The following is a 24,726-nucleotide window of genomic DNA, read 5'->3' on the forward strand; positions in this document are numbered from 1 at the left end:
CGTTGCCCTGGAGAACTGCTGCCGGTTCTAGAAAGCGGAAATGCCGCACATTTGAATGGGCGAAAATACTTTTAATAAAATTCAAGAAATAATAAAACAATAATAAATCATTTGTGCTTTCTGAAAAATAAACAATTCCGTGGTTTTAAAGTGCTGCAGAGTGGCGGCTGCCAGCCACGCCCTTCCCTTTTGCTGCAAGAGTTCTATTCGCCTTAAACGCTGGAGCAGTAGTAAGTGCAGCAGCAGCAAAAGCAGCAGCAGCAGCAGCAAAAGCAGCAGCAGCAGCAGCAAAAGCAGCAGCAGCAGCACAGGGGCGTTTGTGCTGCTGCAGTTGAAGTGAGGGGACTGCTGCGGCTGTCAACAATGGGCAAGACGAGTTTCGAATATAACTTTTGAATTAAACAAAAATGAATTAAAAAATTCCAGAAGAATATCTGGAGTGTCTGCTTTCAACTGCTGCGTTCTTAGCCACAGCAGGTTCTTAAGAGCAGCAACTCTCATTTAAAATCTAATATTCAATATCTGATCTGTAAAACGTAATTGAAAGTAAATATATATTTAAAAAATAAAAGTAATGAGGCCTCTATGGGCAGATACGGCTACAACACACACGTACAGCGGGTGTGCATTCGTGTACAGACACCGCGTTGGCATGCACAGCCATTCAGGAGGTTCTGCAGAAGTAAATATCTCTCCTTTGTGGTTTGGGATTTAGAAGGAATGCAGTGGTGGTTAGGGTTTAGGGTTTAGGGTTTAGGGTTTAGGGTTTAGGGTTTCGTTTAGGGTTTAGGGTTTGGAAGGCGCGGAGGCGTGGCTTGCCCGCGCAAGCCGCTTGCTGCTCTCGAGCTTGTTGCAGACTCAGAGGGAAGTTCAACTGGAGTTGAAAAATAATAAATGAGATAAAAATTAAGAATTTGAAAGTGGGGATTTATTTCCGGAGAGGGAAAGGCATGAACACTGAAGATCTGTTAACGCTCTGGCGTGAACCCCAAGCCCTAGCTGTCCTCCCAGAGCACATTTGTCGCCGCATGCATGCACAGCGAGGCACTTAGTCGAAAAATTTCCTTTATATTCTTCTGATATGAATAAAACTGGTTGAACTTCGAGGGGTTCCCGAATTTTCGGGTGTATGTACACCTCAGATTATCGCGTTCGCGCGGCCTCGCTGCTACAGTCGGCGGAGAAGCCAGCCACAGGAGCTGCTCGTTGCACATTTATAATTCTTTTTTGCGAACTTCGCAGCATTTATAAATTTGTCATTTTAAAATTAGGGTTTTGTTCTTTGGCGGCGCTTTCGCTGCACGACGGGTCGCCTTCGGCCGAGGCGCCGCGGCAGTGGTTTGTCGGTGCTGGGTCTGTCGGCTCCGCCCTCTGAAGACTTGAACTTCGTTTCTCTTTTCTGATTTTGAAATATTAAAATTTACTTTTAAATAAAACTTCGGCTGCGAGAGATTTCCGCCAGCTTTCCCGGGACAGCCAGTCGGCCGTGCAGTTCGATTCAACAGTGTTCTGCAGCGCGCACTGGTCGGAATTTCCAGCAACTCCACTTTTTTTGAATTATTTTTCGAACTTAAACTTTTGAATTTATTATTATGAACTCCTTGGCCACGAGATCGCGGGGAAAGCAGCAGCAGCGAAGCAGCAGGCTGTGACCAGAGCCCTTCAGGGTTCAGGGTTTTGCGCCTAGGGTTTAGGGTTTTGGGCCTAGGGTTTAGGGTTTCGCGGCGGGGCTTTAGGGTTTTGCGCTGAAATGGAAAACTCCGAATTTTCAATTAATTTCGAATTAAAAGAATATTTCGAAGACTTGGAAACGCAAACCTCTTCGCCCAACAGCAGCTGCATCGCTGCCCCGGACCTCGAGAGAACACCGCCGAAAGTCAACTAAACCCTAAACCCTAAACCCTAAACCCTAAACCCTAATTCGCCAGTTTGGACGCGTTGGCAGACTAGTGGCTTCTCGGACACATTTGCTTGTCTTCACATGATCATTACATATTGCATAAAGTGATTAATTCAAAATAGAAAATTCGACTTTCAGTATGTAGATTTTCACCAGTTTCAGCTCCCCAGCCCCTGTTTCAAGCCCTAAACCCTAAACCCTAAACCCTAAACCCTAAACCCTAAACCCTAAACCCTAGCCCCGGAAAGGCAGGCTCAGTAATAATGCACGAAGCATGCCACTTAAAGTAGAAAATTCAAAGTTCACTAGTTTGAGCGCCTGAGCCTCAGTTGAACACCCCAAACCCTAAACCCTAAACCCTAAACCCTAAACCCTAAACCCTAAACCCTAAACCCTAAACCCTAAACCCTAGCCCCGGAAAGGCAGTCGGCTTTGTGCTTGTGCAGGGCTCGGGGCAAGAGGAGGTTTACGGGACGGCGGGGGAGTTTGTGAGGGCGCAGTGGCTGCTGCTGCTGCTGCTGGTGGTTTTGCTGCTGCTGAGTTTGGCGAGCGAGGGCTGGGGCTGGCAGTGGCCAGCAGCAGCAGCTCCTGCTGCGCTGCTGTCGCTGCCCGTGCAGACGCAGTGGCCGCTGCTGCTGCAGCCCAGCAGCAGCTGCAGCAAAGACCCCCCGTTTGCTGCAGTGCTGGTGCTGACAGCCCCTGGGGCCTGGGAAGCTCGTGCTGCAGTGCGGGGGACTTGGGGTGGCGAGGGTGTGGTGAGGGGGCGGCGAGTGCGTGTGTTTTTCGTGGTGGGGTCGGTGTCTGCTGCTGCTGCTGCTGCTGCTGCTGCTGCAGCAACTCAGCAGCGAGGCGCAGCAACACGGAGACATCCTCCAGCTTGCTGCGCCCGACAGCTACCGGCTGCTGACGCACAAGACCAAAGCTGCGCTGCAGTGGGCCGCAAACTTCTGCAAAGAAGCAGCTTTTTTGGTGAAGGCCGACGCAGACATTTACCTCAACTTGGAGAAGCTGGTGGCTTTCCTGGAGGCCAAACGGGGGGCCCCCCTGGCCGCGGGGGCCCCCCGCAGGGGGGCCCCCCTCATCACCGACCCCACCCACCGCAACTACCAAGACCCCGCGCTGCTGCCCCACAGGGCCCACTACCCCCCGTACCCTGCGGGGCCCCTCTACATTCTTTCGGGGGAGTTGGGGGCCCTCCTGGCCCGGGGGGCCCCCTGGCAGCCGCTGCTGAGCAACGAGGACTGCTTCGTGGGGGCCCTTTTGGAGGCCCTGGGGGCCCCCCTCGAGGCCACTGGCCCGGGGGCCCCCATCAGCCTCTACGCCGCAGACTCCGAAGACTTCGCCGCTTTCCAAAACTTCCTCGCTGTCCACCCTGTCAGTCCGCAGCGGCTGCTGCAGCTCTGGCAGCAGCTCCACTAGCCCCCGCTCTCCCTGCAGCTGCGGTGTACGTACAGCTGCGGTGTACGTACAGCTGCGGTGTACGTACAGCTGCGGTGTACGTACAGCTGCGGTGTATGTGCAGCTGCGGTGTATGTACAGCTGGGTGTACCTGCAGCTGGGGTGTACCTGCAGCTGGGGTGTACCTGCAGCTGGGGTGTACCTGCAGCTGCGGTGTACCTGCAGCTGCGGTGTACGTACAGCTGCGGTGTACGTACAGCTGGGGTGTGTACGTACAGCTGGGGTGTACGTACAGCTGCGGTGTACCTGCAGCTGCGGTGTACGTACAGCTGGGGTGTACGTACAGCTGGGGTGTATGTACACTCCAGCTGCCCGCACCGCCAGTGCTCTCCCCAGCCGCCCGAGAGCCTTCACTTCACTTTTTTTTTTTATAATTCGAAACGAAACTTCGAGGAGTTGCTGCTGCTCCTTCTCCCAAACTTTTGCTGCTCAGGGATGCAGCAGCACTGCATGCGTTTTGCTGCACAAAACCGCTTCTGAGCATTTCCACCTAACCCCGCAAGCAGAAGGAAACCCTAAACCCTAAACCCTAAACCCTAAACCTCCTTCGCAAGTGTACAGACAGCCCAACGCGCAGCTGCTGCACTTCACTAGACCCGACCAAACATTTCATTTAATCTCTTTTGCTGCTCCTTTTATTCTATTTTGCTGCTTCACTGCATGCGCTCCCGCCACTTTGTCCTTTTGGGGCTTTTGGGGGCTCCCAAACCCTAGACCCTAAACCCTAAACCCTAAACCCTGAAGCGCAAATTTCCGTTGCCTGGCCGGTGGCTGCTGGCTCCGTGGGAGGCGCCCCCTGTCGCCACGCATTTGCCAAACCCTAAACCCTAAACCCTAGCTGCAAACCCCAGTCCTAAACCCTAGTGCTAGCCCCAAAGGAAACCCTGGGAATTTTAGTGGGGCTAGGGTTTGGGGGTTTGAAGCGCTCTAAACCCTCAAGATGAACACAGTAAGCTTCATCCCTGGACGGCATTTATTTCAATTGTATTAAAATGCCTTTTAGTTGCCCCAAACCCTAGAATATCGGAGGTTAAAGCTAAACCCTAAACCCTCATTATCCCCACATTTGCTAGGGTTTTAGGGTTAGGGTTTACAGGCGAGCTGGCTCTCAGCAACAAGAAACATTTGCTGCAGCCAGCCACCCACAGCCACATTTCAAAATTGTAACACTTGAGCAAAAGAAGGGTAGGGGCCCCTGGGGGCCCCAAAGGGGCCCCTACAGCCACGGGGGGCCTCTCACTTGGGGGCCTTGGGGCCCACTGGGGGCCCCAGTGGGCTCACAGTGTGAAGTCCTCGGGTGGGAGGTATTAAACAGGAAATAAAATGAAGTGAGGATAATATTCTGAACTTCTAAAGCTCAAACTGAGGACTTGAAATCCCCGCGTTCTGAGGTGTACAGACAGCTCACTTCCCTGCGGCAATTTCGTCGGAGGGGCCCCTGTTCGCCAGCGTTTCATTTCTATTTTTTCATTATAAAACAGGGAAATTAAATGTTTATTTTTTGAAAATTAAATTAAAGAATGGATCACTAGATGCGCAGCTGCGTTCTCTTCTACTTTTCAAGAATCTGAATCGACGGTCACCTCCCTGCCCGTGTGAACTTCCCGTCACTAAAGTTCGCATTTTTCGTCCAAAAATCTTTTTTTCTTTTTTATTTAATTTTAATTTTCAAATTAAAAGCATTACGGATGCAGAAAACGGATTTTAAACTCTCAAACACCAATGTTTCTCCCGCTGACTCCGCGCACGAAGTTTCGCTCGCTGGCCGCCGCTGCCCACAGAAACAGCCGGGGCCCCCTGAGGCCCCCAAAGCCAATACCCTCATTTAGGGCATTAGGCCTTTTCTTTAGGGGCCCCAAATGCCGTCTAGGGCCCCCCGTGGGCTGCCCTGAAGGCCCACCAGGAGGGGCCCCGGAAGCAGCGCTGGGGGCCCCTCCTAGGGGCCCCCCAAGAGCTGCGGGGGGCCCCCAGGGGGGCTCCCAGGGGCCCCTCAAGGCTTCTTGGGGGCCCCCAAGGAGCACTTTCCTCACTCCTGTTTTGGGGAGGTCTGTTGGCCCGGGAGTTCAGTCTAATTGCAGTTATTTTTTGTCTCTTTTGCGTTTTTCTGTTCGCCATTTGAGTTCTGAGGGGCCAAGTGCATGCACTTTGGAAAAAGAAAAAGAAAATGATCGAAAGAGTCTCACGGGCATCACGACGGATCTGTTTTGGGTGGGTTGGGGTGTACAGACACCTCGTTCTGTCTGCATTTTTCACACTTTCGTTTTTCGAGTTTTCGCGTTTTGTTTGCAGCCACAAACACTTGCAAATACTCTTTTTAAAAGAATCAACTTAATTCATTCTTTTAAAAAGAATTAGTTGCTTAAACCCTAAATGCATTTATACCCTTTGTGTCTGTTTGCACTTCTCGAGAACTCTTTGCTGCTGCCTCCGGCGTTTGTTGAATCATTTGCAAGTCTTTTTGTGCATTTGCAAAGTCTTTGAACTTCTAAAATGCTCGAAAATGAATAAATGAAAGTTTTGAATTTAGTGAGTAAATGAAAGTTTTGAATTAGCCCTTCGCGGCGGCCCGCACGCGCCGTCGCGGGGTGTACGTACACCTGGGGCCGCGAGGTGTACGTACACCTCAGCGCATGCGTTCGCTGCAGACCGACCGCATGCAACCCACGCGCTGCTCGGGGTGTGGGGCCCCACTGCAGACAGAAGATGCTGCAGCAGTTGGCTTTGTTCCCAAGAGCAAGTTCGAGGAGTATTCCGGTGCGCGCGGGGGTTTAGGGTTTAGGGTTTGGGCTTTGGGGTTTAGGGTTTGGGGTTTAGGGTTTAGGGTTTGGGGTTCAGCGGCTGCGGCTTAGGAGCTGGAGGCCCAGAATTCAACGCCTGCGCTTTGGGGATCAAGCTGCAAGGCTCAGGGTTTAGGGGATTTGAAATTTAGCCCCTAGGGTTTAGGGTTTAGGGTTTAGGGTTTAGGGTTTAGGGTTTAGACTGGCTTGTCTCAGGTGGCCGGGTGAAAAGGCTGCCCAAGCCTCGTGGAGAGGCTGTGGAATGTGTGCCAGACGGAGTGGAAGTCCTGCAGGCAAGCCCAACCCTAAACCCTAAACCCTAAACCCTAGCCGCTAAACCCTAAACCCTAGCCGCTAAACCCTAAACCCTAGCCCCTAAACCCTAAACCCTTAACACTAAACCCTTAAGCCTGAGTTTGTGCGCATGCAGCAAAACTCGCCCAAATTTCGCGTCCGCACTTCTCTCCTGACTTGCCAGCGGTGCTACAGAATACAGGCAATTCCCTCAAACCCTAAACCCTCGTGCCGAATCCCAAACCCTAAACCCTAGCGCTAAATCCCAAACCCTAAACCCTAAACCCTAGATTCCGCGCATCAGCGAACTGAGCCTTTCCCGCTGTGCCCACGCGCAAGCGCCCGACAGACGCATCCGCCTCCCCCAAACCCTAAACCCTAAACCCTAAACCCTAAACCCTAAACCCTAAACCCTAAACCCTAAACCCTGCGTGCGGGTGTGGGCCGCAGCACTACCGCAGCATCGACGTTGGGTGGGAGTCGGGGGTTTGGAGGCGTTTGGAGGGTTTTGAGGGTTTGTCAGTTTCTTCGGTGGTTTCGAAAGTGGTTTGCAAAATGCCGCGAAGTTCTCTCGTAATTAAACTTGTGGATATTTGCGACTTGGAGGCTTCGGTGGTTCCGGAGCTTTTCGAAAGCTGCAGACAAAAGGGTTTGAGGGTTTTGTGGGCCCTCAACAGAGTCGACTGCCTCCCCCGAGACGCGGACCTCAACGAGTCAGCAAGCCCGAGGGTTTAGGGTTTAGGGTTTAGGGTTTGGAGCTGGGTGCGGGTTTAGGGTTTGCGGCTGGGCGCAGGGCTTAGGCTTTGGGGCTGGGTAAAGGGTTTAGGGTTTGGGGCTGGGCGCAGGGTTTAGGGTTTGGGGGTGGGTAAAGGGTTTAGGGTTTGGGGCTGGGTGCAGGGTTTAGGTATATACACCTGGCTGAAGTGTACGTACAGCTGAATGAGGTGTACGTACACCTGAATGAGGTGTACGTACAGCTGGTTGAGGTGTACGTACACCTGAATGAGGTGTACGTACTCCTGAATGAGGTGTACGTACAGCTGGTTGAGGTGTACGTACAGCTGGTTGAGGTGTACGCACACCTGAATGAGGTGTACGTACAGCTGGTTGAGGTGTACGTACAGCTGGTTGAGGTGTATGTACACCTGGTTGAGGTGTACGTACAGCTGAGTGGCTGTTCGTTTCAGAGTGCGGCAGTGGGTGCGGCGAATGGTCCGGCAAATTCGCAATGTGCACATTGACGACTGCGTGTTGATTTCTGCAGCCACTGGTGAGACCATTGGTCCACTCCACTGGCTCTTGCTGCAGACCAGTGGTCCATTCTGCTTCGCTCTTGCTGCTGCAGCAGCTGGTCCATTTCATTTTGCTTCTTTGCTGCAACAAATGGTCCATTCATTTTGCTTCTTTGCTGCAGCAAATGGTTCATTTCATTTTACTTCTTTGCTGCTGCAAATGTTTGTGTAATGCAAATAATAAATATAATATAAATGATATTTGTAATAAATATAATATACATAACATATATAATAAATATGTTATATATAACAATGTATAACACATATAATATGTAATAATATGTGTAGTATATATATATATCATATATACTACACATATTATTACATATTATATTACATATTATATTATTATATATTATAAATTATATATAAAATATAATTAATTTATAATATATATTATACATAATTTATTTTTATTTTCGTTTGCAACGTTGAGATTTACTATTTGAATTAAAAAGGTGCTTTATTTGCTGCACTTAAGGCCTTCATTTCTGCTCCAAGATTTATATTTCAAATTAAAAATTATTAATTTCTGCTTTATAATTTATATTTTGAGTTAAAAAGTAATTTATTTCAAGACTTATACTTTGAATTAAAAGTAATTGATATCAAGATTTGTATTTTGGATTAAAAAGTAATTAAATTAATTAATTTGCTGCACTAAAATAAAAATGTTTTTTTTCAGGTTTCGGCTTTGACACTTTGGAGCGCCGCATTGGAGAGATTTTGTCTGAAGACACTCCGCGGCTGCGGCCCCGCGCAGCAGCAGCAGCAGCAGCAGCAGCAGCAGCAGGCGACGCAGCAGCAGCAGGCGGCGGCACGCTCGCAACGGCAGCAGACGCATATGAAGACGCGCAGCAGCAGCAGCAGCAGCAGCAGCAGCAACAGCAGCAGGGGCGCTTCATCTTCGTTGTGGGCAGAGTCAACTCGGGCAAGTCGACCTTCGTCAACAGGTTCCTCAAATTCGTCGGATACAAGTCAGCTGCTGCTGCTGCTGCTGCTGCTGCAGTTGCTGCTGCTGCTGCTGCTGCTGCTGCTGCTGGTGATGGTGGTGGGTGTGGTTATGGTGGTGGAGTGGGTGGCAGTGCTGCTTGCGTTGCTGCTCGTGCGGGTCTTGCTGCTGCTTCTGCCCAGTGCTGCTGCTGCTGGCTATTTTGCTGCTGCTGTTGCTGCTGCTGCTGCTGCTGCTGCTGCTGCTGCTGCTGCTGCTGCTGCTGCTGCTTAAAGCAGCCACTAGAGAGGCAGCTAAGCGCAGCAGCTATTTATTCCCCACAAACACGCGAGGCAGCAGAAAGCCTAACTATAGGGCTGAACCATTTAAAATAAAGTAAATAAAACTGCAGCAGCAGCACGAAATTCCCAATAGTTCTCTAAACCCTTCCAAGGAAGCCCCTGATCAAGAAGCCGAGCAGCAGCAGCGGCACCACAGCAGCAGCAGCACCGCAGCAGCAGCAGCAGCAGCAGCAGCAGCAGCAGCAGCAGCAGCAGCAGCAGCAGCGTGTGCATGCAGGCACTTCGGGACTCTGCACCTGAAGCGCGCAGTGGGAGGCGCCACGAGGTCTCCTCTTCCAGGAACCACTTTGGACATTTTGCCTTTTGGACTTCCCAAGGGTTTCAAACTTATCGACACTCCCGGGGTGCCTTCGGAGCACCAGGTGAGGGTTTAGGGTTTAGGGTTTAGGGTTTAGGGTTTAGGGTTTGGGGTTTGGGCTTGGGGTTTGGCACTGGCGGCTTGGGGCCAGGGCTCGGGGATTATGGATCGGGGTTTAGCGTCCAGGGGCTAGAGATTAGGGTTTACGAGTTCGGGGCTAGGATTTAGGGTTTAGGGTTTAGGGTTTAGGGTTTGGGACTAGCGGCTTGTGGCCAGGTTCAGGGATGAGGGATCAGGGTTTAGGATTCCGGGGTTAGAGACCATGTTCAGGGTCGAGGGTTTAGGGTTTAGGGTTTAGGGTTTAGGGTTTAGGGTTTGGGTTGCAGGTGACGGGTTTGCTGCGTCGAGGGTTTGACCTTTTCTCAGTAGTGCCCACAAAACGCATGCAGCCCTTAACTTATCCCCTCAAAAAAGGCCAAACCCTAATTGTGGGGTCTTTGGCGAGAATTGATTTAGTGGAAGGAACCACGGCCCTCTGCACCTGCTACTTCAGCCACAGGGTCACCCTCCACATCTGCAAGTGAGGGTTTAGGGTTTAGGGTTTAGGGTTTAGGGTTTAGGGTTTAGGGTTTTCGGGTCACGTGCGGGTGCGGGTGCGGGCTAGGGTTTGGGGTTTTGGGGTGGGCGGTTGGGATTAATAAACAAATAAATAAATAAATAAATAAATAATAAACTAATTAATTAATTAATTAATTAATTAATTAATTAATTAATTAACTAACTAATTAATTTATGGGTGCAAACAGGACAAATAAAACAGAAGACCTTCTTGATAGGAAAGCTGGAGTCTTTCTTTACCCCCCCCACCACCCTGAGGACTTCAACAATCTCAAGCCCTTTGTCAAACACAGGTTGGTTTGCTGCTGCTGCTGCTGCTGCTGCTGCTGCTGCTGCTGCTGCTGCTGCTGCTGCTGCTGGAGCGACTTCTCTCATGCATTGGTTCCTCCTGCTGCTGCACCGGAGTGCGTCCTTGTTGCTGCTGTTGCTGCAGCTGCAGCAGCAGCAACTACTCCGGTGCTTTCGCTCCTCCTGCTACGCGTTGCTGCTGCTGCTGCTGCTGCTACTGCTGCTGCTGCCTGCTGCTGCAACAGCTGACCCGCTGCTGGCTCTCCCTTTCAGCTGATGGGCTTTTGCTGCTGCAGTTGCTGCAGCTGCTGCAGTTTTCTCTTTGTTTCTTTTGGGTTTTTCTTTCCCCTTGCTTCTCTCCTCTTATTATTTAATCTTTTTATATTTTCTTTTGTCCAAATGCACAACTTTTTCTTTTTTAATTTCCCCTTTTGTTGCTTTTTGGCCTCGCGGCTCCTGTGCGTGGGGTGTCTGTACACCTCGCGCGCCCGCCGCTGGGGTGTCTGTACACTTCAAGCGCTGCGGCTTCGCTAATTGCGGACGTTTTGGCTGCATTTTTGCGTTTTAATTTCATTTTTTTGTTTTAATTTATTAAAAAGTGTAACTTTAATTGTTTTCCCGGACTTGAGCGGATTAAATTCGAATTTGAACTCCGAATTTCGACTTTGGGGTTTTGCTGCTCGCTGCAGAGTGCAGGTGTACGGAGGTGTACGTACACCTCAAGACGATCTCAGCATTTCCGGACTGGGTTGGATCAGCATTAGTGGATCAGGAATAAAAGTTTTTGAAGTTTTTCTTCCCAAAGGAGTTCGGCTTTTCAGAAGACCTGCAATGTTACCCAAACAAACAAATAAACCCCTCGTCTTCACCGGCAAAAGCCCCAGGTCCTGCTGCTGCTGCTGCTGCTGCTGCTCCCGCTGCTGCTGCTGCTGCTGCTGCTGCTCCCGCTGCTGCTGCTGCTGCTGCGGGTTGTGGGAGTTGTGGCCATGGTGCTGCTGTTGCTGCTGCTGGTAGTGGTGGTAGTGGCGATGCTGCTGCTGTTGCTGCTGCAGTTCCTGCTGCTGCCGCCTTTGCTGTGCAAGACTGTATGCACTGCTGCAGCACTGCGCGCTGCCCCTGCTGCTACTTCTGCTGCTGCTGCTGCTGCTGCTGTCCATACTTCGTGTCGGGGGCTTATTTAAAGTGCTGTACACAGTGGAGTTCAGGTGTACGTACACCTCAGTTCGTGTGTCTGCTGCAGGGCAAGAGGGCCGAAAATTAGTGCGCGGAAAAAGGCCCTGGCCGAGCAGCTGCGGCAAGAGGCGCAGCAGCAGCAGCAGCTGCGGCAGCAGCAACTGCAGCAGCAGCAGCAGCAGACTGAGTCAGGCTGCGGGCCTCTTGTCGACCCCAGAAACGAAGCAGAGGTGGAAACGCTCATGGACGACTGGATGGAAGAAGAGCAGCAGCAGCAGCAGCAGCAGCAGGACCAGCAGCAGCAGCAGCAGCAGCAGGACCAGCAGCAGCAGCAGGACCAACAGCAGCAGCAGCAGCAGGACCAGCAGCAGCAGCAGCAGCAGGACCAGCAGCAGCAGCAGCAGGAACAGCAGCAGCAGCTAGGATGCGTCTCAGCAGCAGCAAATGCACAGAGAGGCTAGGGGCCAAGAGGGGCCCGCAAACCCTAAACCCTAAACTCTTACAATCTTGCTGGGGTTTAGGGTTTGCATCGCATTCGCTGAACCCTAATTTTAAGGGTTTAGGGTTTAGGGTTTGCGTTTTTGGTTCGCGGGGTCTAGGAGGGCTGCGAGTGTAGAAAAATAGGGTTTAGGGTTTAGAGTTAGGGGCTAGCTAGAGGAGGCTGGGCTGCACCAAACCCCAATTTAGGGTTTAGGGTTTGGCGCAGCACAAGGAAACAAAATGAAGCCGAAGCAAAGCAGAAGCCAAAAAGACAAAAAGAAACAAAAAGTGGCAGCAGCAGCAAGAGCAGGAAAGAGACAAAAGAAGTCACTCGCCCTTGGGAGGCTTTGCCGCATCCTGCTTCTGCTGCTGCTGCTGCTGCTGCTGCTGCTGCTGCTGCTGCTGCTGCTGCTGCTGCTCGTCGCTTCTCTCTTCCTTCACTCTCGGGCCTTTCAGCTGCGCGGCTTTGCGCAGCAGTTTGAGTTTGTTGAAAGCAGCAGTTTCTTCTGTGTCTTCCCAATTGTTGCCATTAGTTTCTTTAGTTTTTTTTTGATTAAATTGATTTATTTTATTTATTTTATTTATTTCATTTATTTCATTTATTTCATTCTTTGCTTCTTCCGACAGAGACACGGGAACTGGCAAAGACAGAGGCGCTGCGGGGGGCCGCCGGCGGCGTCCTGCTGCTGCTTCTGCGAAGTTCGCTTTTGCTGCTGCTGCTGCTGCTGCTGCTGCTGCTGCTTGCTGCTTCCGCTCTTCCTCCTCTGCAGCTTTTTGCATCTGGGCCTCAAATTCTGCAGCAGCAGCAACACAATGCGCCCGCACTATTTCGCCCAGCAGCAGCAGCAGCAGCAGCAGCAGCAGCAGCACACAGCAGCAGCAGCAGCAGCAGCAAAGAGACAAAAGGACAAAGAGAAGAAAGCAAGAAGAGAGGACAAAGGAGATCAAAAGAAACAAAAAAATAAAAGAAGAAACAAATGAGAAACAAAAAGAAAAGAAACAAACAGATAAAATAAAAAAGACAAAGAGGACGAAAAAGACAAAATAAAAGAAACAAAACAAGAGACAAAAAGAACCAAAAGGAATGAAAAAACCCACCCTGCAACCTAAACCCTAAACCCTAAACCCTAAACCCTAAACCCTAAACCCTAAACCCTTGCCTGCGTTTTGGCGAAGTTCTTCTTTTTCAAAATTCTCGAGGCCAACTCCCACTTTCCGCAAAGTGTAAAACATGGGGCCAAACTCCGCCAGCCAGTGCGCGTCCACCGCTGTCACCTGCACGCAAACCCTAAACCCTAAACCCTAAACCCTAAACCCTAAACCCTAAACCCTAGCCCCAAAACCCTAAACCCTAAACCCTAAGCCACGAAGAACAGACCCTAGACCATCGCGGACAGTTTTCACGTATTCTTTGGTGGGGAAAAGGCGCTGCTAGTACCCCTCAAGCCCCCTCCCACACCAAACCCTAAACCCTAAACCCTAAACCCTAAACCCTAAACCCTAAACCCTAGCTGACAGTTCTCATATACTCTTTGGTGGTGAGGAGGAGCTGGTGGTAGACGACGTAGTCGGGTGTCTGTCCAGCTGCGTAAAGCGCAGAGTTGGGGTGTACATGACAAGGAACACAAGTCCTCAAATTTACATATTCTCCAATTCCCCGGAGTTTCGCAGCTTGGTGGAAGTAGCCCGCGCAAATGGCCTGAAACAAACCCTCGCAAACCCTCGCAAACCCTCGTAAACCCTCGCAAACCCTCGCAAACCCTCGCAAACCCTAAAAACCCTAAAAACCCTCAAAAACCACCAAAAACCACCAAAAACCGCCAGAAAACCGCCAAAAACCCTCACAAACCCTCGCAAACCCTCGCAAACCCTCGTAAACCCTAGACAGCCTCAAACCCTTTTCTCAAACCCTAACTTCGGTAAAACACGAACCCTTGCTTTGAAAAACCCTAAACAACATCTTTAATAGACCTCAAAAGGGAGGCAAAAGGGGACGAAAAAGAGACAAAAAAAGGACAAAAGAGAGACAAATGAGAGACAAAAAAGACATTAAAAGAGACAAAAGGGAGACAAATGAAAGACAAAAAAGAGACATAAAAAAGAGACAAAAGAGAGACAAAAAAGGGACCGAAAAGAGAGAAAAAGGGGACAAAAAAGAAACAAAAAAGAAAAAAAAAGAAACAAAAAAGACCAAAAAGGAAAAAAGAAATGAAAAACTGACTTTTCTCAAAATGTCCCAATCCGTGCCGCAAGAAACCTCCGGAATTCCCTGCTGCCGCATGGTGTCCACCAGCTGCGCCCTCACCTCCTGCACTCGCGCCATTGCCTGCAGCAGCAGCAGCAGCAGCAGCAGCAGCAGCAGCAGCAAAACAGCAGCAGCAGCAGCAAAACGGCGGTAAAGGAGTTTCCTTCGGCTGCACAAAGTGTTTGAGACACCCCTGTGGACTACCATGAGCGCGTTCGAACCACCACCACAGCAGCAGCAAAACAGCAGCAGCAGCAGCAGCAGCAGCAAAACAGCAGCAGCAGCAGCAGCAGCAAAACAGCAGCAGCAGGAGCAGCAGCAGCAGCAGGAGACCTTGGGTTGGATGAAGTGTTTGAGGCACCACTGGGGGCTGGCGTGGGCTCCTTCGAACCACCACCACCACCCCCCCAGCAGCAAAACAGCAGCAGCAACAGCAGCAAAACAGCAGCAGCAGCAGCAGCAGCAGCAAAACAGCAGCAGCAGCAGCAAAGCAGCAGGAGACCTTGGGTTGGATGAAGTGTTTGAGGCACCACTGGGGGCTGGCGTGAGCCCTTTTGAACTGCTGGAAGACGTTGAGGAGAGTGAGGTGGTCGCTGTCGGGGACGAAGAACTTTTCTCGCGTTGCTTCGGAGTTGTGCTGCTGCTGCTGCTGCTGCTGCTGCTGCTGCTGCTGCTGCTGCTTGTTGGGGAAGAAGAGAGAAGGCACTGACAGCAAAGAAACCACAGAAGCCATCTCGCTGCTGCCGCCTGCTGCTGCTGCTGCCAGCAGCATCTTCGACAGCGGGGGGTCCAGCGGGAAGGCCGCCATCTGCTGCCCCGCTGCAGTGAGGGCCCCCCCCGGGTCGAGGGCCCCCAGGGCCCACAGCTGGTGCAGCGCCTGCAGCAAAGAGTCCTTCGGAGGAGGGTCAATTAAGTCGAAGTTTTGGATGTTTTCAACTCCAAGATTCTTCAAAAGAAGAACCACATTGCTGAGGTTCGAACGCTGCACCTCCGGCACTGCAGCGGGAAGCATCTCCCGCAAAAAAGCTGCTTCGGGGTAGAGCCGGAAGCAGCAGCCGCTGCTGCAGCGGCCGGCGCGGCCGCTGCGCTGCAGCGCAGCAGCTTGCGAGATCGGCGCGAGCTGCAGCAGATCCATTCCCACTGCAGCACTGAAGACTTTCATTTTGCAAAGTCCAGAGTCTATGACGTATTTAACTCCTTCTAAAGTCAAAGAAGTTTCTGCAATGTTTGTTGCAACTATTACTTTCCGAAAAGGACTCGCAGCAAACACTTTCGCCTGCTGCTCCGCCCCCAGCTGCGAGTAGATCGGCAGCAGCGTGAGCGGCGGCGCTCGCGGCCCCAGCTGCTCCACTCTTGCTGCCAGCAAGATGCAGCAGACTTCTATGTCATCTTGGCCGGTCATAAATACCAATATGTCCCCACTCTCCTCCTCCAAGCTGCTGCTGCTGCTGCTGCTGCTGCTGCTGCTGCTGCTGCTGCTGCTGGGGGCGCCCGAAGCAGCGGCCGCGCTCCCGCTCGCGCTGCTCCCGATCTCGCCGCTGCTGCTGCTGCTGCTGCTGCTGCTGCTGCTGCTGCTGCTGCTGCTGCTGCTGCTGCTGCCCTTGCAGGGCGTGCTGCAGTGGATGGCGAGGCACTTCTGGACTGCAGCATCCACGTAGTCGTCGGGGAGAGTCCGCGCAAACTCAATTTGAACTGGAAAAGTCCTTCCCGGGATTTTAAAAATTGCTGCGCCTCCGAAGAAAGCAGCAAAACGCTCCGCGTCCATCGTTGCTGAAGTCACTATCAACTTGAAGTCCCGCCGCCGCGCCACCACCCCCTTCAGCACTCCAAACAGAATGTCCGTGTTCAGAGACCTGCCAGCAGCAGCAGCAGCAGCAGCAGCAGCAGCAGCAGCAGCAGCGGGAGGTGAGGTGACCCTCTCGCCGCACCAGCAGCAGCAGCAGCAGCAGAACTAGCGCCAGCACCCACAGCAGCAGCAGCAGCAGCAGCAGCAGCGGGAGGTGAGGTGACCCCCTCGCCGCACCCGCAGCAGCAGCAGCAGGCAGGCGGCGCTCTCGCAGCAGCAGCAGCAGCAGCAGCAGCAGCAGCAGCAGCAGCAGCAGCAGCAGCAGCAGCAGCAGCAGCACAGACCTCTCGTGGGCCTCGTCCATGATGATGCAGGAGTACTTGTCGAGGTCTGGATCTCCGAGACTTTCGCGCAGCAGCACTCCGTCTGTCATGTATTTAATTCGGGTGTCTGCGGAGGTGCAGTCTTCGAAGCGAATGGAATACCCCACAAGGCCTCCCAGGTGTACAGACAGCTCCTCGGCCACGCGCTTGGCCACTGACACCGCAGCCACTCGCCGCGGCTGCGTGCACCCGATCACGCCTCCCGCTGCTGCTGCTGCTGCTGCTGCTGCTGCTGCTGCTTCGGGGTGCGCCTCTGCTGCTGCTGCTGCTGCTGCTGCTGCTGCTGCTGCGGGACGCGCGTAGCCCGCCTCCAGCAGGTACTGCGTCAGCTGCGTCGTCTTCCCGCTGCCTGTCTCTCCAACTACAATTAAAATTTGGTGTTCTCTGCAAAGTGCGAGAAACTCAGATCGAACTTGGAAGACTGGCAGAGACTCCCGCTGCTGCTGCATGCTCTTGCTGCTGCTGCTGCTGCTGCTGCTGCTGCTGCTGCTGCTGGACCCAGAACCAGCGCCGGAGCCCTTCCCAGTCTCTGTTACGCCGCTGCGTAGCTCTCCCGCGTCCCCGCTGCTGCTGCTGCTGCTGCTGCTGCTGCTGCTGCTGCTTCCTCTGCTGCTGCTGCTGCTGCACTCCCCTGCATCAGCTTCCCCAGCGTCGAACCCGCAACCTCCCAAAACCGCTGCCGCACTGCAGCACGGTCTGTTGCGTCTCGGGTGTAACGCAGCAACGCGCTGCCCTTCCTGCAGCAGCAGCAGCAGCAGCAGCAGCAGCAGCAGCAGCAGCAGCAGCAGCAGCGAAACAAATCCAATCGACAATTCGCCGAGTTCAAATATTTCAAGAATAATAGTGAGGAAGAAACGGAAACAATTCAGAGGAAAGGGAAATGACAGCAGCAGCGAGGAAAGCAAGGAGGCAAGCGCAAGCTGCAGCAGCAGCAGCAGCAGCAACTGCAGCAGCAGCAGCAGCAACTGCAGCAGCAGCGGCAGCAACTGGACTCGCTGGTCCGCCACAAAGAAACGGCAGCAGCAAAGAAAGCGAGGGAGCCAGCGAAGAACAGACACAAACCCCAAAACCCAAACCCTAAACCCTAAACCCTAAACCCTAAACCCTAAACCCTAAACCCTAAACCCTAAACCCTGGCTTGCCTGGCGAGGTTAGCGAGGTCGCTGGTGTCGTCCTTGACAACACTAATAGTTCGTTCCGAGGGTTTGTAATCTTTCAAAAAAGGAGGCAGCAAGTTTCTGCAAATAATATGTTCTTTTTCAGTTTCGTCTTCTTCAGTACCCTCCAAGAGGGGCCCCCCGGGGGGCCCCGCCCCCCCCCGCTGCATCAAAAGTCTTTCCCACAGTTCATTATCATGTTGTCTTTGTCTTTCCGCCACAGACCTCCCCCCGAGGGGCCCCTCGGGGCCCCCGGGGCCCCCCCCTTGCTCTTCAGCCTTTCTTCCTTTTCTAAGAGACGAGGGTCTTCGTCGTCGATGTCTCCGAATTGGAAGCCCGAGCTGTCGTCTCTGTCGTACCTGTAGACAGGGGGCGCGAGGGTTTAGGGTTTAGGGTTTAGGGTTTAGGGTTTGGGGTTTGGGGATCGGGCCAACTCACCACATTCGCTCCAAAGTCCTTTCTGCTTCCTCTTCTTCTTTATTTGCTGCTGCTTTGCTGCTGCTTCGGGGGGCCCCCACAGCCATTTCAATGGCCCGCAGCCGCTCCTGCTGCACCTCAGGGTCCACGGGGGGCCCCCACCCGGTGGCGGGGGGGCCCCCGGGGGCCCCCGGGGGCCCCCCGGGGGCCCCCTGGGGGGCCCCCCCGGGGGCCCCCTGGGGGGCCCCCCCTGGGGCCCCCTGGGGGGCCCCGTCCTCACTCACGCTCCAGCCTGTGCGCCGCGCTCGCTTGCGCGACCCTGCGTCTCCTGCTGCTGCTGCTGCTGTTGCTGCTGCTGCTGCTGGTGCTTGTGCTGCTTCTGCTTCTGCTTCTGCTGCTGCTGCTGCTAACTCGGATGCACGCTGCAGCAGGAACTGCTTGTGGGTGAGCGCGGGACGGGCAGCAGGGCCTATTTGCTGCTGCTGCTGCTGCTGCTGCCCGCGCTGACGAGGGCGGAACACGGGAGCAGCAAACGAGCCTTCGCTGCTGCTGCTGCTGCTGCTGCTGCTGCTGGGGGCCAGCAGCAGCCGCCGCCGCTGCTGCTGCTGCTGCTCGTCCTCCGCAGTGTTATCGACATCCTCATCTTCTGCGAAGCTCAGCATCTCCTGGGCAGGCCCTAAACCCTAAACCCTAAACACTAAACCCTAAGCCTCTCTGCCCAGGCCCCGAACCGCGAGCCCTAAACCCTTAAATGGCTTTAAAAGGGCCAGCAATTCATGCAACCTCTAAAAAGGAATAAATAAATGCCAAAAATAAACGAAGGATGAACAACAGCAGCAGCAACAGCAGCAGCAGCAGCAACAGCGGCCTCATTGGGGCTGGGGCCCCAAGAGGGGGCCCCCAGCCCCAGCTTTCGTTTGCTGTTTTGACTTCTTCTTTTCCAGTTTTAATGATTTGTATGACAAATTAATTCAAAATATTTATTAATAATAAAAAATAGAATTAAAATGATCATCTAAGGCTCAATAGACGCAGAAGCAAGGCAGCGAGCCGCCGGGCGCTGCCAAACCCTAAACCCTAAACCCTAGCCTAAACCCTAAACCCTAGACCTCAAACGCCCGTCGCTTCGCCGCCAAATCTTTGTCTTCGCTCATCTAAAATGCAGCGGTAGACCTCCCGAATGCCTTCCAAACCCTAAACCCTAAACCCTAAACCCTAGGACACAACTACCATATGAGGGCAGCTGCTGCAGCAGACACTGCGCGCCAGCCAGGGTCCTAATCTAGGGTTTAGGGTTTTAGGGTTTGCTCAACACAGTGGGAGCCCCAAACCCTAAACCCTAATTTCTTAGCTCCCCTGCTGCTGCTCAAGTTCGGGGTTTCCCAAGGCTAAAACCCTAATCTGTGCGCCATAAACCCTTGGCCCTACTTCAGCGGCCTGAACCCTAAACCCTAATTCTGCAAACCCTAAACCCTAAGCCTTAATTCAGCAACTCTAAGCCCTAAACCCTAACTCAACAGCCCTAAGCCCTAACCCCTATTCACCAGCCCAAACCCTAAACCCTAAACCCTAAACCCCAAAGTGTGGACTCCAACGAAGACTAAAATTTTTGCCAGTTCGGCAGCGCCTTCAGGAGGCGTCCTCGTCATCGGAGGAGAGGCTGCTGTCGCTGCTATCCTGCTGCTGCTGCTGCTGCTGCTGCTGCTGCTGCTGCTGCTGCTGCTGCGGGTCATTGAGGCCCTGCTCCGCCAGTTCGCGCAGCTCCTTCTCCTGTTCTGCCATTGGGTGGTCGCTGGGGAAGCCAAATTGCTTGAGCCGCTGCAGCAGCAGCAGCAGCAACAGCAGCAGCAGCAAAAGCAGCAGCAGCAGCAAAACTCAGCGTTGATGAACTGCTGCTGTTGCTGCTGGGACACAACAACTAGGGTTTAGGAGTGAGGGTTTAGGATTTACTAGGGTTTGAAGGCAGCAACTAGGGTTTAGGGTTCGGGGGGGCAGCCCGCGTTTAGGGCTTAGCAGCAGCGATTAGGGTTTAGGGTTTGGGGGCAGCAATTAGGGTTTAGGGTTTACGTCTTTCAACTCATCCAGCGCGCTGAGACAAGAGTCAAATTCCTTAGCTTTCAACAGCCCGCAGGAATACACCAGCCAGACCTCGGGCTGCAGCAGCAACAAACCCTAAGCCCTAAACCCTAAACCCTAAACCCTAAACCCTAAGCCTTGAGTAGCAGCAGACGCTGCTGCTGCAGCGCCAAACGGACAGACGGAGGCACAAGGCGCAGCAGCAACGGAAGCAAGAGCTTCACAAGCCCCAGCAGCAGCAACACCAACCACAGCAGCAGCAGCAACTGCTGCTGCTGCTGCACTTACTGTCTTGGGTTCTGCTGCAGCAGCAGCAGCAGCACCCAAGACAGTACGTGCAGCAGCATTAATAGCATCAGCCACAGCAGCCGCAGCAGCATCATCAAAAGCATCAGCCACAGCAGCAGCAGCATCAAAAGCATCAACCGCAGCAGCAGCAGCAGCAATCACTGCAGCAGCAGCAGCAGCAACCACTGCAGCAGCAGCAGCAGCAGCATACGTCGTCTTCGTTTTCTTCTAGACAGGTGCAGAGCACTTCAAGGGCCTCCTCAATCATTTCTAAATCTATGAAGAGTCTTCCGGCGTTGACTCGGAGTTCAATTGAAGCATTTTCCTCTTCTTGTCCTGCTGCTGCTGCTGCTGCTGCTGCTGCTGCTGCTGCTGCTGCTGCGCGCTCTGGCCCGCGCTGCCACAGCAGCAGCCCAGCAGCAGCCTTCTGCTGCAGCCGCTTCAGCACCGCATGCAGGCGCGCAGCAGCAGCCATTGCGCCCTCGCGGTCCTCTGCAGCGCAGCAGCAACAGCAGCAGCAGCAGAGCTTGCTGCAGCAGCGGGAACGGGCCGCGCAGCAGCAGCAGCAGCTGCAGCAGCTGCTGCAGTGCGAGAGCAACCCCAGCGGCAGCCGCAGCAGCAGAGACAACCGCAGCAGCAGCAGCAACCGCAGCAACAGCAGCTGACCCAGCAACGACCGCAGCAGCAGCAGCAGCAGCAGCAGCAGCAGCAGCAGACCTTTGACGTTCTTGAGCTGGGCCTCGCAGAGCAGCGCGTCGGGGCTGTCGGGGTCCAGCAGCAAAGCCTTGTTAACTGCTGCTGCTGCTGCTGCTGCTGCTTCTGCTTCGCCGCAGAGATCTGTGAGATAGAGTTCAGCCACAGAGGCGTAGGCCCGCACCAAGTGGGCCCTCGCCTCCTGCTGCGAGAACTCTGCTGCTGCGCTGCTGCTGCTGCTGCTCTTGCTGCTGCTGCTGCTGCTGCTGCTGCTGCTGCTGCTGCGGGGGCCCAGCCGCGCAGCAGACTCCAGCATGCCAATGGCCTTGTTGTACAGCGGCAGGCTGGCGGCGCCGTCTTCGAGTTGGGCCATTTGGAGGAACTTGAGGGGCCCCGAGTCTGGCTGCGGGCGGCAGCAAAAAGAAAAGAATAAAACAAAAAGCAGCAAAAGTGAGCTGCAGCAGAAGCAGCAGCAGCAGCAGCCGGCGCAGCAGCAGACTCAGCAGCAGGCGGGGCGCAGGGGCCCGCAGCCCGCTGCAAAAGCGCGAAAATTCGGCCGCGGGGGCCCCTTCCACTTGCAGCAGCAGCAGCAACCGCAGCAGCAGCAACTGCAGCAGCAGCAACAGCAGCAGCAGCAGCAGCAACAGCAGCAGCAGGCTGCACCTGCAGCTCCATGGCCCTCTGCAGCAGCTGCTTCGCCTCCTCTGCCCTGCCCATCTCTGCGTATTCGGCTGCGAGGCGTTCGAGCAGCCCCACATGGTTGGGGTGTACAGACACCCCCTTCTCCAAAAACTTCACCGCCAACTCCACATTTGGCGGAAAAGAAGACTGACACTCTTCTGCTTTGGAAATGAAGAAGGCAGGGGGCTTTCCCTGGGATCGAGGCAGCACCTGCAAAGCCCCTGACGGGGGGGGCCCCTCGAGGGGGCCCCCCTCCCCGTCCACTTCCATTGGGCCCGCTGGAGAACTTGGAAAAAAGTGGCGAGACCAGTCAAGCAGTGGTGCGAGAGGCGCGCATTTCTCGAGTCTGTACACCCGGCCTTCGCGGCGGGAGAGGCGGCTCGCCGCGCCTCGCCGAGCCTAAACGAAGAAAGCTGAGAAGCTAAATGTTGAAATGGAGGAGAGTCGCCTAAATGCCATTAACTCAAAAGCTAAAACGCGGGAATAACCGCTGGCCCCACAGCTGGGGTCGTAGCAGATTGGGCCTGCATCGGTTTGAGCAGCTGCCAAACGGGAAGCGGCGCGATCACCCGGGAAAGCGCCGACAAATTACTTCAAATTGGAGCTAAAAATGACGCAAAAGAACTGTTTAAACATTTGAAGGCAAAAGTATTTGGCATCGGCTGCGGATTTCCTCAAAACGGAGGCAGTTCAGGTTTGAAGCAGTTGAACTGGGTGGGTGCGGCCAGCTGGCAGCCGCGGAAGGTTTCGTCCAGGTACCTTCGTCGCTTCAGCTGAGTCTTAACGAAAAGTATAATTTAAATACTTTGGCCTTTTTAATGAACTTGTAAAGGAAGCTCGAGGCCTGCCGCTTCCCCGCTAGTGGACTCCTGCAGCCCTGCGGTGTCCTGGGCTTCTCCCGAAACGGCCAATCGACGGTTTGCGCGCTTCGCAGCCCGCTTTAAGCCTTCTTTTCTCCCATTTCGCGCTCATTTGGTTTTAATTGGTCATTATTGCATAAAGCAGCAGCCAGGAGAGGTTGATTTCCGGGCGGCGATCGGGGCTGCTGCTGCAGATCGTGTGCTGGCCGGTCCTCCACAGGTTCCGCTGCTGCCGCCCTCAGGCTCTGGATATGAAGATTTCGCGGCTCCGGCGAGCCCTTTTGTGGCTGCCTGCGGCGCTTCTGGCGGCCAAGTTCCCCCAGGCCGCATCTGCAGAGGCTGTCGTCCGTAGGCTGGGGCGCGAGGGCCGCAGCAGCAGCAGCAGCAGCAGCAGCAGCCCCTACGGGCTGCGGCCCCACAGCGAGGGCGGCGAGAGGGGGCCCCCCGATGGCCCAGACGCGCAGAGCCGGCAAAGGCCCATTCTCGAGTTGGCAGCAGAACTCGCTGAAGTGCCTCTCTTCCCCCCCTCTGTCTTGGACGCTGCTGTGCGGCGCGTCGTCGAAATTGCCACCGAAAAGTCCTTTGCTGCCCAGCAGCAGCAGCAGCAGCAGCAGCAGCAGCAGCAGCAGCAGCAGCAAACGGTGCTGCCGGGGCCCCCCAAACAGCGCGCTGACGCAGACGCAGCAGCAGCGGAGGCCGCCGCGCAAGCAGCAGCGCTCGCAGAGGCAAAGGCTTCAGAACTAGAAGCAGCGAGAGCCGAAGCAGCAGCGGCAGCAGCAGCAGCAGCAGCGGCAGCAGAGGCTGAAGAGGCAGCAGCGGCGGCAGCGGCAGCAGCAAAAGCCGAAGCCGAGGCGTCGGAAAGGGCAGCCGCAGCAGCAGCAGCAGAAGGGGCCTCAGCAGAGGCTGCAGCCGCAGAGTCTGCCGCAGCGGAAGCTGCCGCAGCAGAAGCTACTGCAGCAGAGGCTGCTGCAGCAGAAGCTGCTGCAGCAGAAGCTGCTGCAGCAGAAGCTGCCGCGGCGAAAGCTGCTGCAGCAGAAGCTGCTGCAGCAGAGGCTGCCGCAGCAGAAGCTGCAGCAGCAGAAGCTGCCGCAGCAGAAGCTGCCGCAGCAGAAGCTGCAGCAGCGGAAGCGGGTGGAGCTGGGGGCTCCGCAGCGGGCGCTGGAGCAGGTGAGGAGGGCGGAGCGGCAGCAGCAGAGTTTGCAGCAGCAGAGTCGTTGGGGGCGGAGGGAGCAGCAGCAGCAGCAGCAGCAGCAGGGGCTGCCGAGGACGGCGAAGGCGGAGCAGCAGCAGCAGCAGCAGCAGCAGGAGAAGGTTTGGGCGTCGGGGGAGAGCCGTTGGAGGCGTCTCCCCCCCCCGCAGCAGCAGCAGCAGCAGCAGCAGCAGCAGCAGCGGAGGAGAGCGGGAGCGTGGGAGGGTCTTCGTACCCGCTGGGCCTGTTGGGTCTTCGTCGCGGGGGAGCGTTGGAGTTGGAGACAGTCTCCTCGCTGAGTCTGACGACCGAAGCGGGCTCGAGCGACTTCGCGCTGCTGCCGCAGCAGCAGCAGCAGCAGCAGCAGCAGCAGCAGCGGCGGGGGCTGGTGACGGGCCTCCCCGCCGCCCCGCTGCAGCTGCTGCAGCACCTGGTGCCCTTCGAGGCCTGCTCGCAGCGAGTCCAGGGCCAGTTCGGGCCCGTGTCAGTGCTGCTGATCTCGCAGCTGACGCACCACCGGCTGCGGGCGCTGCGGCGGGGGGCTGTGGCCCTCTGGTGTTCTCCGAAGCAGCAGCTGCTGCACGTGGCGCTGCACTTCGCGCCGCGGAACCCGCTGCTGCGGCTGCAGCACTGGCTGCAGCGGCTGCTGCTGCGCCGCCGCGCGCCGCTGCTGCTGCAGCTCCCGCTGCCCCCCACCTGCAGCTGCCACCCCCCGCAGCTGGGGCAGCAGCAGCCCGTCTTTGCTGCTAGAGAGGAGGCCCCGGGGGCCATAGACGCGCTGCTGCTGCGCTGCCCGCTGCCAGATGACAGGGAGTTCCTGCTGCAGCAGGCCCGGGGGGACTTGTGTCCCCTGCCGGCCCCGCTGGCTGCGCTGGGCCCCGTCGCGGACTTCGCCGCAAAAGTCCGCAAAATCGGGCCTTGTCTCTTCCGAGTTGTCGCCAAAAAGGTCTTCTCCGTCAGGGCCTCGCCCTCTCTCTTGACGCTTCGGGGGGTCTTCGGGGGCCCCCAGGGAGACCGCCAAACCGGGCTCCAGATCGACCTCCGCGGGGGCCCGGGGGCCCCCGGGGGGCCCCCGGG

The 24,726-nt window shown here is 55.0% G+C and overlaps 5 protein-coding genes across 5 annotated transcripts; 3 read left to right on the forward strand and 2 right to left on the reverse strand.

Annotated features, from left to right (window-relative positions):
• Positions 1–1,750: 1,750 nt before the first annotated feature.
• On the forward strand, positions 1,751–3,319 carry ENH_00025120 (hypothetical protein, conserved; the record flags this gene model as incomplete). Its single annotated transcript, XM_013579778.1, is given in 3 exon segments — positions 1,751–1,876; positions 2,347–2,688; positions 2,672–3,319. Coding segments are annotated over 3 exon segments (1,116 nt in total).
• A 3,240-nt stretch (positions 3,320–6,559) lies between these two features.
• Positions 6,560–9,899, forward strand: ENH_00025130 (hypothetical protein, conserved; the record flags this gene model as incomplete). Its single annotated transcript, XM_013579779.1, is given in 6 exon segments — positions 6,560–6,631; positions 6,880–7,142; positions 8,410–8,419; positions 8,424–8,701; positions 9,235–9,379; positions 9,702–9,899. Coding segments are annotated over 6 exon segments (966 nt in total).
• A 3,482-nt stretch (positions 9,900–13,381) lies between these two features.
• ENH_00025140 (ATP-dependent RNA helicase, putative) lies at positions 13,382–15,884 on the reverse strand (the record flags this gene model as incomplete). The annotated part of the gene is made up of 3 exons (XM_013579780.1): positions 13,382–13,573; positions 14,096–14,200; positions 14,622–15,884. 3 exons carry the CDS (start codon positions 15,882–15,884, stop codon positions 13,382–13,384), a joined length of 1,560 nt encoding a protein of 519 aa, XP_013435234.1.
• A 3,607-nt stretch (positions 15,885–19,491) lies between these two features.
• On the reverse strand, positions 19,492–21,870 carry ENH_00025150 (hypothetical protein, conserved; the record flags this gene model as incomplete). Its single annotated transcript, XM_013579781.1, has 5 exons — positions 19,492–19,680; positions 19,930–20,016; positions 20,438–20,718; positions 20,944–21,322; positions 21,583–21,870. The coding sequence occupies 5 exons, from the start codon at positions 21,868–21,870 to the stop codon at positions 19,492–19,494; spliced, it is 1,224 nt and encodes a 407-aa protein (XP_013435235.1).
• Positions 21,871–22,711: 841 nt separating this feature from the next.
• On the forward strand, positions 22,712–24,726 carry ENH_00025160 (hypothetical protein, conserved; the record flags this gene model as incomplete). The annotated part of the gene is made up of 1 exon (XM_013579782.1): positions 22,712–24,726. A coding segment is annotated over one exon (2,015 nt), but the record flags the coding sequence as incomplete, so codon positions are not given.

Source organism: Eimeria necatrix, genomic scaffold, assembly GCF_000499385.1.
Source record: "Eimeria necatrix Houghton genomic scaffold, Enh_scaff192, whole genome shotgun sequence".
Taxonomy (NCBI): Eukaryota; Apicomplexa; class Conoidasida; order Eucoccidiorida; family Eimeriidae; genus Eimeria; species Eimeria necatrix.